Genomic DNA, 10610 nt, shown 5'->3' on the forward strand with positions numbered 1-10610 from the left:
AGTTCATCACCTGAAATGAAGACGATATTTAGCCAGAGGGATTGAGAATAAAATAACTTCACATTTAAAAGCTCTTTGTCTCTGTCATCTCCACTTCACACACTAATATTGCAATGCGATATCATTTTCATTGGCTTTGGTTTCTCAAAACTCATGACACAATATGCGGTCGATTAAATATTTAATATTTTGACATGATAATATAGATTGAATATTACAGAATATTAAATATTACCATATTGTATATTAATGTTTCCATGTTATGTTGTGTTTCAATGCCTAAAAATTCTGTCAGGATAAAAGAAATGCACATATATTTGCCGATATCGATAATTATGGTAAATGTCACATTATTATTAATTGAAAGACAATTTGTAAGTTGTGAATTTAAATTATTCTTTATGGACTGAGACTGAGAACAATAACACATTTTATAAATCTGTAGTAACTCAGTTATGTGTTATACCGCCTCTCTCTGCTTACACAATGTATAAGCATTGTATCAATATATATTGAACCTTTGATTTGTTGCTATTTACGAGAATTATATTGTGATAATTATTAATATTGTGTCTTAGCACTACACTCTACCGATCCCGACTGTGGAGGCTATCGTCTCTATGGCATAATTGAATATTTATATCTTTCGAAATATTTGGTTTCTCTTTCTGGCTTCTGTATGTATTTTAATCTATGTTATGTTGTATTTAATCTGGAGCCTGAGTCTGAATACTAAAATGTCCTCATTGTCCAGCCCTAATTTTTAAATAGAATGGTTATCTAACAAAGCAGCTGCAATTTTCTCAATATTATACAAAGAGCAATTATAAAAATGTGCAATCTACGCAAGAGTAAGAAACTGGGAAATCTGTGGAGTCAAAAACTTTATTTTATTCACTGAATACTCTGGATAGTTGCAGATAGAGATGTGTAGACGTTGATGCTACAGGAGTAGAGATCTCTTTGGTTTACTTTAAAAGTTTTCTATAGTAGCTCAATGTAACTGTAGAGTTGGCTTTGGAGTCCAAATAAGACTTGTTATATTTAAATGAAAGGATATATAAATGATAGTTCTCCAAATAGAATTGATTTGAGATGTTTTACAGACTCATTAAATAAATTCATCATCCCAGTCATTCAACAAAAAGCACATTCCAATATAATGTATATGAAACGTCCTTTATTAGACATAGAAAATTACTCTTAAATGCTTGACAATTTTCAGCTTTTCACTTAACTGTTTGTTCAATCAATCTATATATAATTCAGACTCAGAGTGACACATTAAACACAAGCACTAAACCCTGAAGCGCATGTTTTCTTTCCTTCTTCGGGTTTGGAGTGCAGTTTTTTAAGTTTCACAATTACATGTTCTTGACAAGAAGTGAGACAAATTTCATTTTTACAACAGCATCTAAAGTCAAACAAATCAAATATAAAACAGTTGCCTCATTAATGGTTTACAGTATCATACAGAGCACACACGACAAAAACAATTAACTCAAGGATACCTACAGCAACGCAGTTTGTATTATAACAGAGTTCATTATCTGAGGCTAAAGCTTTGTCTCATTAGATCAAGTAGAGAGAGATCGGAACCCAAACACAGTGCTGCCGCACGATGGGATTAGATCTGTGGGGAGCCTCAGTGGTGGTCTTAAACACTGCTTGATGAACTGTTCTGATACAGCACCAGACGGTTCCCAGTTAAACTCTAAGCCTGGCCGACACTGGACTTTGTGGGGGGGTCACTGGTCTTGGGTCGTTTGGATTCTGGCGGCTGGCACACTGGATCAGTGGGGGGAGACGGACGTTCTGGAGAAAGACAAGTGAAGACATCAGTGACTGAAGGGTTCAACAAGTCAATATGCAGCGTGAAATACACTTGAGGAAAATGTACAAGATAGGGCACAAGGTAGAGCACTTAACTTTCATGTTAAGTTGTTTCTTCCATTAAATATACAGAATATTTAATTTATTATAATGTTTACTTATTATAATTATTGGGTTTACTACATCTGCCATGGAGGGGTTTTCACTCCTGTTCGTTTGTTTGTCAGAAGGATTTATAAGAACGGATTTCCACAGAACTCGGTGAAAGGAGGGGACATGGCCCAAGAAATTACTAAATACATTTTTCACTTCCTCTAACATTGCAAAGTTGGGTATTTGGGGAATTTTTCACTCATTTCTCGAGAATAATTCATGGAGGTTAGTGAAATTATCTGGAAGTGATATCTACGAGTATGTGCACTTTGGTGTGGCTTGATCGAATTTCACAGGACTCCTAGGCCATGGTAAAGGCATGGACTCTTGTGAGAGGCCATTTCAGTCCTGATCATTCTTTAAAGTACTGACGGGGTTATTAACATAAGCCGTCATATGATTATACAGGCTTCAAACAAATCCACTTGAAATACAAACGTATTTAAAACAGAAAACAAAAGCTATTATATGTTCAGGTTTATTGTTATATTTAACCAACCCATGAAGAGTTACACAGGTGGGCCTACAAACATGACTCCCTTTTGTGCTTCTAGCTCTATCAGATAGCATTGTGTGCGTTATTGCTGTGTTCCCAGATCCCAGCAGTTACTATGATGATAAGAAGTTTTTTATAGCCAATAAAAATGATGGCAAAAAGAAAGACCTAAAATGTAAATGGTAATATTGTTACCTCTGGCATTTGTTTGCAAGCTAGGATACTCAATCTAGTGAATTGACTTCCCTAGAACTTTTTTGGAGGGTTGGGACAGAACCAAATGAACACAGTCCATTTTGGGAGCATACGGAGGCTTAAGACCAGTTCCAGCCCAGCTCTTTGCTGCATGTCCTCCCCCCTTCCCTCTCCCCACGTCAAGCTTACTATCCCATCAACAAAGGCAAAAAGCCTAGGGAAACAGGCCTGTCCAGAATTATTTTTCACTTTGGTTAACATGATGAGATAGGCTGTTACTCTTGGCAAAGGTATCCGCTCTCTGAGAACCCTTCTAGTTTATATTATTTTTAGCTCTCACTTTTCTGCTAAGCTTAAGAGAGTCCATGCACAGCAGATGTCAAGGATCGGATATTTTGAAATATTCATATTAAAGCACAGCAGTTCAATTATGTCCTGATTACATTGATTGAGATATGTCGTGACGATGGCAGTACAGTTCAGTTTGTCTGCGATCAGTTATGACATATGACATAGCAATCCCTGGCCATACGTTACCTCACATAACAATAACCTAATGAGTTCCATGCATTGCTCTATGCAGTTTTTACATTTCGGGAAAACCCAGCACTAGTATCTCTGTGGTACTCTGTATTGTCAGGTACCCAAACTAAATCAATATCTGCAGGGATAAAGTTGAAATGGTGCATCACAAATCATAACAGTTAGCAGACTGTGTTCTTGTCAATGAGGATGGAGAATTGTTTCCATCTGCAACATATGTGCTTTTAAAATCATCAAACATCTCTTGCGATATATGTTAATAACGGACAACACAGACGTTGCCCTCACTAACCATGTTTGGCCTTCTCCGTGGAGGAGGGAGTTCTGAAGAGGGAACTGACAGCTGGAGACCGGGATGCAATGGGAGTCAAAGATACTCTCCTGAAAACATACAGAAAAAGCACAGACGGTAAAGACACTCCAAGGCAAAAACATTCAAATAAAACGTCCTCCTCCCACTCTTCCACTGCATTAACCCCCCTTGCGACTTTCTTCTTCTCTGCCTAGTAGTAAAAATAGTCAGGCGTAGTCTCGGCCAACGTTCCAAGTGAGAGATACAAAGCAAATACAAACGCATGTGCAGATCTGCCATTGTTCCACGAGCGGTCTGGCAGAGTGATTATTATTTTATTGTCAGTGGGGGGTCCAACGAATCTCTCATACCAGACAGGGCTTTGTTCTCACTGCCAGTACCGGGCACATGCAAACCAACAAAAACATCACCAGCCCATTGCTGCGCCCTATAACTCTACTATTGTTTTCACTGAATATTTTACTATAAAATATATAGGATGCATAATACCCCATATGATGTTTTAATCACTTTAAAGACCACAGTGCTTTCTTGCTTTGCGTAGTCACCTCTGTAAACAGCATCTTTAGAGATAATCACCTTAGGATCTTAAATCATTAGGGGGCAGGGAGGGGGATGGATGAGGCCTTGTGTAGTTACTTCCTCAGTCTGACTGCAGGCAAATCACACTCGGGAAGTTCAAGCATTTCCATAAAATGCCATACATACACATGTATGAGGCAGAATCTGCTTTCTTCATGTCATATAAATATAACTTATCGTGCCGCAGACCTTACAGCGTACCCGAATCACCATGGTGTTTGCATTTATTACACGGGTTTACTTATATGACTTAAGCCTAAAATCCTCTTATAAGCTACGCCCAAGAGGTTATGTTTTCGACCCGCTCTAATAATTTTTTTATTGGATGTTTGTATGTTTATTTGTAAGCAGGATCACATAAAAACGACTGAATGGATTTCCACCACACTTTGTTTTGGTGTGGAATCAGGAACATTCTTTGCCACTTTTTTCATCGTGAAATATGAATATTTCTCAACATTTTGTTAGATTTTTCTGGAAAAAAAATTATGGCTCTTGATGGGAAAAAAAGTCCAGCATGTTGATGGACTTACTAAGGTAGAGTGAGCTGTTGGGCCTTGGCGGAGATATGAGCACTACTGAAGGTCAGTCTTGTTTCTACACAATTTGGCTCCAGTGTATATCAGTGAATTAAAGACTCAAGCCGAGATTTTGCAATGGGATTCAATTATACAGATGGTAACTACTGAATTTCCCGCTAAATTGTACAAGAAATTGTTAATTGATAATGCAAAAATTATGAGTTGCAGCTTTCAAAAACACGTACACACATACCTGTGTTCATAAGAATGCTCAGCGGTATAGGATCTAATATTTACCTTGGGGGGGGTCCCTTCGGGGTGGTAGTACCCTTCGGAGTAGTGGGTCCAGCAGTATTGGCACTGTTGAGGGGTTTTGGGGTGGAGGGTCTGAGGGGAGAAAGACGTATTTGCGTTTTGGAGGAGCTGGTGGGGGTGAGGGGGGCGACGAGTGGTTGGGGAGTGGACGGAGCACTTGTGCTTCCAGAGGTCGGGGTCTGAGGTGCTGAAGGAGCTGTGGTTTTAGGACTACTGGGTTTTCCCCAACCCTGCAGAGTGTTGAGGGTGATCCTGCGAGGCTGAGGTTTAGACTTGCTACTGGGGGTGCTCTTCTTCTCCTCTGGGGGGGTGACAGAGGGGGCATCTTTGGAATGGATGGTTTGGGAAGAGGGAGTCGGGGCTGCGCTGCTCAAGGGAGACGATGTCCTGCCCGCTGACTTCTTGCTCTTTTTCTCGACACCAGTGTTCGGGACAAAGACCTCTAATGTGGGGGGCTCCTTCAGGGGAGTGCCCAGCTCCCCAGGAGAGAAGGTCAGGAAGGAGCAGTAGCCATCTGTGGAGGACACCGCCAGGAAGGAACCATCCCGAGACCTAAAAGGGGTAAAAAAGAAACATCAATTGGATGGAGGAAACATGAAGGAGATGCACATAAAAAAGCAATGAAGGAATGAAATTGTAATTCAGTCATTTCTATGTCTACCATTGATCATTTTAATCTACAAATTTTTTAAGGCGTTTATCTATGGAAGAACACACAACGAAAGACAACAGAGGAAAATGTTGAATTACCATGTAAGATCACTGAGTGTGTGGTAGTGGATGTTAGACACCAGGCCGAAGGGAAGGGTCTGTTGAGTGTCATACAGGAAGATGGAGTCTTCTGACGCCACTGCAAACACCATACGGTAAGGCAACTGGAATGTGTTGGGAAGAGGCTGTTCAGAACCATCTACGTGAAACAGAAACAGGGAAAATATAAAAGGTAAAGATGAGATTTAAGAGAACAGACAATTACAAAGACTTAAATAACACTGTAAACTAATGTCCTTGCCTTCTCCCTTCTTAGTTCTCAGTTCAAAGTAGACAGGGCAGCAGCGCACAGCCAGTGTAGCTTTAGTTGGACAAGGCAAGTGGGCAATGGGCCTAAAACAAACAGAGAGATTTATACATGATTTACGTCCTTTTATACAACAACACTGACTCTGACCAGCACAGGACAGTTACCTCTTGAGGCTCTTCCTGGAAAAGATGTAGGTGGTGTTCATGATGTTTTCTCCAATCTCCACACACCCAGCTGAGGTTAAAAAATATGTGAAAGCCGATTAAGCAACACATACCAATTATTTTCACAAGATAAGTCAGGAAGAAGGCACATTTTGAGGATTCTGCTTCCGTACCTGGGACAATCAGAAAAGAACCATCTGGTGTGAACGAAAGACGTCGGAAGAAGGACCTCATGCTGTCGTCGTGGAAGATTCTGTGCGGCTTTACCTGCAGAGACGCAGAGAAGTGAAGGACTGAGACGTACTCAAATCATCTTTCACTAATTTTTTCAGGAGATCAGAGAGTCTCTGAAGATTTTAGGGAGTTATATGAGAGAATGGATTGTGAACTCAAAGAGGAAAATCTAAAAAAAAAGGTAGACGGAAAATGTAATAATATAGAAAGAATGGTTTGGTGTTCATTTTACAGTCTGCTAAGGGATTTCTGATTTTATAATAGCACCATGGTGCGAATCATTGGAGTGTCAACAATTTTACATTCAAACTGACCTCTCCCTCTGAAACTGGCCCAGGGCTCATTTTACTGATAGAGAAAGCCCTCTTCTTGGTGTGTGCGCTGTACACACGCATCACCCTGAAGGGAAGAAAAAACACAAACAACTTGAGCACCAAGAAACGAAAACCTCATGGTCATTGACTTGTTGAGGGTTATACCTGTCACAGCTGAGGGTGGCAACATACTGTCCCAGAGGATCCCAGGTCACACCCTGCACGTAACTCTTATGGTCGTTCAAGATACACAGCTTCTGTCCTGTAGCATAAAGACAGTTGCAACCAACATAGTAAATACAAAGCTAAAATAAGCTTTAGCCTCACACTGTACAGGAAGTTATGCAGCATGCTCACTTCAGAACTTAACGGATGAAACAATACAGAACACACACACAGTTTCTATGACGACGTGCAGACCTTTGTTGATGTCCCACATGATAGCAGTGTTGTCGACAGATCCAGACACCATGAAGTTTCCATCCCGAGTCCAGGAGATGTCGTACACATCCTCTATGTGTCCCCTGAAATACACATTAAACGATTAAAAACCTCTTTGTAAAACTAAAGTGTAGCTACAAACTCAGTATCTCAAGTTATGTATTCCAATGTCAAAATTAAGCTTGTGATAACAGTATAAAAATACCCTGATTCCTCAATCATGATATATACTGATATGATACAAACCAGACATTAATCTGAAAGATGTATTAGATAGGTACATTTCACACTAAGATTAATATGAAGTACTATAATTTGTAAAAAGATAAAATAATTAGTAATCAGTGGGTTCTTGACTTTTGTTGTCACATCTATATCTGCTGTTGTGATGTGTGCAAGTACAAAACAAAAGAAGGTAAGTATTTCCATTTAGACTTGTTAAAAATGTAAACTGACATAGAGACGTGTCGGTCATATATGTTTGTCAGATTTTTAAAGTAAGAAAACGTGGGTGACACGGGAGAAGAATTGTGATATGATCCAGTGGCTTCAGATATTACAGGGCAGGATTTAACATTTTGAAATATTATTATGCTGGGAGGATGTTTATTATGTCTAGAAAACTGAAATGTGCACAGTGTTACAAAGTATATTCATCATTTAGACATTTGAACTTGGTGTGATCCAAACTGTGTACCTCAGTGTCTTGACCACAGACCAGCTCTCCTTGTTGAGCTGAGCATCTTCATCCTCCTGGAATGCAGGTAACTGATCAGGCTCCTTGGAGTCGTTTAGCTTCCACAGGAGAATTGCTGCATCTGTACAATATTAACACCATGCGACTTTTAAAGGGCAAATGGGCTTTCTGTTTTGAAAACACCATTATTACTCTGTTTTAAATGGGGACCTTGAGAATCGTTACGTACCATCTCCTCCTGAGGCCAGCAGCTCTCCGTTGGGGCTGAAGCGCACCACGTTGACAGCCTTGGTGTGTCGAGCCAGATTGGACAGTAGCTCCACCGCTGCTTTCCCATCGGAGCCCGTGTCCACTCGCCACAGCTGCATCGGAATAGAAACTATGTTACTCCTGAAACTCCAAAAGTGTTTTGTGGACCCAAACCCTTCACCCACCCCTCCATGGGCATAGGGGTGAGTAGGCAATGGGTGGATTTTCATTTTTGGGAGAACTATCCCTTTGGACATTCATGACAACAAGTAATGTGCTCGTTACTACACTACACCAGAGGTCTTCAACAGGGGGTCCGCGGAGGTACTGCATGGGGGGTCACGAAATCTTTGATTAATTAGACAATTTTTTATTTTTTTTCCCCCCACAAATTTAAATGTCTTTAAATACACATTATCATGCATCCAACATATTTTGAGGCTGATTTGACCCTCTGCCTGACAACCTCCATCCGCCCAAGATTAGATCAGTTGTGTGCTACCCATCGGGGTCCGACATCTCACTAATGTGGGAGTATGTGTACCATCCACAGATGGCTTGAGAATTCAGTCTCTTCTACATGTTTAAAATAAAAACATGAATCTGTGAATTACTTTAATAGCTCAGTGTTGTATGCAAGATGAATGTTAATAAATGGCAGTGGCATGGCCACCCTGTACCTTGCACATGTTTAAATTAAAAACATGAATATATGAACCCGTGATATATTTGAATAGCTAGTATTGAATGCACAATAACAGGGTAGCTATGTTTATACATGGCACTAGGCCCTTTTTAATATAAAACACAATTTTATACAGTATATATAGTAGGGGGTCCCTGCTCCATCTCTCCACCAGTTTGGGGTCCTTGGCCCGAAAAACGTTGAAGACCCCTGCACTACACGATCATTACAGTGATTCTGTCTTTCTTTAACAAGCCTGTAGGTGTATTCATCTCTCTTTCTCTCTCTACTCACTCTGACAGTGGTGTCCACTCCGGCTGTTGCCAGTCGACGCACGCGTCCCTCCGCGCTGTGCTGGAAGTCCACACTGTACACCGGCTCCTTGTTGTGCCATGCGATCTCACACGTTACCACCTTCATTTCCTTTATGTCCAACACCGGCCTCAAGGGGTAAAACACACAAACACGTCAATTTGCTGCCTCACGCTGTTGTAAATCCACTGATAATGACTCTGCAGCCGCAACAGTGGGTTGTTTGTGTAACATGGTGTCAGACACAGACTCTGTATCACGGACAGAAGATGATAATGTGTCGATGTACAAAACTAGCTACACAGCCACTGGAGACGAATGCTACAAGGAGCTAACACGGTTAGCATCGAACTTAGCGGGATTGAGTCTGTTGAACGGTACGTGACTAACGTGACGCACGGTGCATAACACGGGCACGTACGTTAGCCGTTAGCTGAAGTGTGTGTTTACTACGAACACACACGAGCGTTGTGTGTTCATTATTTAAACCGAAGTTATCTCAGAGTAAAGCTTTAGTCGTGTTACCTGCTCCGTTGTCCAGCTGAAGAGTCACTGATTTCCCGCGTACGATTCGTTCAAAACTTCCGGTGGACCGGCCGGCGTTGATTGGACGACCACGCGGAAGAGGGGGTGCTTAGCGGTGACGTTGGATAATATACTGCTCGGTCCAAAATGTTGCAAATTAAATAGATTTGACTTTTAGTTCCCCTCTAACATTTATTTCATTCTTTCTTTATTCAATTTGTATACATACTTATTATTTTTACTCATTTTGTAAATTGATTTAGTAATCATTGTCATTAGTAATAAAGAAAGACCAAAATATATTTTATGAATATTTTACATTTTACTTTAGTGAACCCCTACCATTAAAATATAATCAAAATTTTGCTATTTATTTCATATATTTCAATTAATTTTTTGTTCGCCTTTACTATTAAAATGTTTAATCTTTATTTTTTTACTTTGATGTTGTTGAAATCAATGTAACGAGTAGTCAAAAAACTTAAGTCTTAATAAATTAAAAAAAAATCCTATACATCTTTATTGTTCCCTAGCATTAGAATATATTCATTAGTATTCAGTCTTTTCTTTTTTGTAAATTGTTGTACTCACTTTGTACAATGATAATGAACTGGTAATCCTTGATGTAAATAATAAAAAGAACAAGTGTAAAACTAAATTTAAATGTTGATATATTTTGTTTAACTTTTTGTTAGCCCCTAGTTTTAAAAATGTATTGCTATTATTAATATTATTATTTTTGTTCTCCTTTTAGTATATCGATGTAGTAATCGCTGTCTTAAAGAAAGAACTATCAACAGTAGAATAGTTTTCTCTTTTGGCTCGCCTATTAGATGAGCAATCGCAACTCGCTCAAGATTGATGTTCATGATAACTCTGGCAGTTGAACTACAATCTGTATCAGTCCCAAACACAGGGACAGGTTCAGTGTCATTGCACATCTATCGTATTCGGACATATTTAAAAGGATGATAATGTTTCACAGAGTAAAGAAAGCAAACAATGTTTATTTGGCAG

General features: G+C 39.7%; 1 protein-coding gene across 1 annotated transcript; it reads right to left on the bottom strand.

Annotated features, from left to right (window-relative positions):
• Positions 1-1190: 1190 nt before the first annotated feature.
• chaf1b (chromatin assembly factor 1, subunit B) lies at positions 1191-9176 on the bottom strand. The gene is made up of 13 exons (XM_061088934.1): positions 9051-9176; positions 8052-8184; positions 7823-7943; positions 7105-7208; positions 6850-6946; positions 6685-6769; positions 6310-6403; positions 6137-6206; positions 5964-6055; positions 5702-5861; positions 4934-5503; positions 3513-3601; positions 1191-1815 (listed from the first exon to the last, which is right to left on the bottom strand). Exons 1-13 carry the CDS (start codon positions 9174-9176, stop codon positions 1715-1717), a joined length of 1842 nt encoding a protein of 613 aa, XP_060944917.1. The 3' UTR covers positions 1191-1714.
• Between the last annotated feature and the right edge of the window lie 1434 nt (positions 9177-10610).

Source organism: Limanda limanda, chromosome 16 (genome assembly GCF_963576545.1).
Source record: "Limanda limanda chromosome 16, fLimLim1.1, whole genome shotgun sequence".
In the NCBI taxonomy this organism is placed as follows: Eukaryota; Metazoa; Chordata; class Actinopteri; order Pleuronectiformes; family Pleuronectidae; genus Limanda; species Limanda limanda.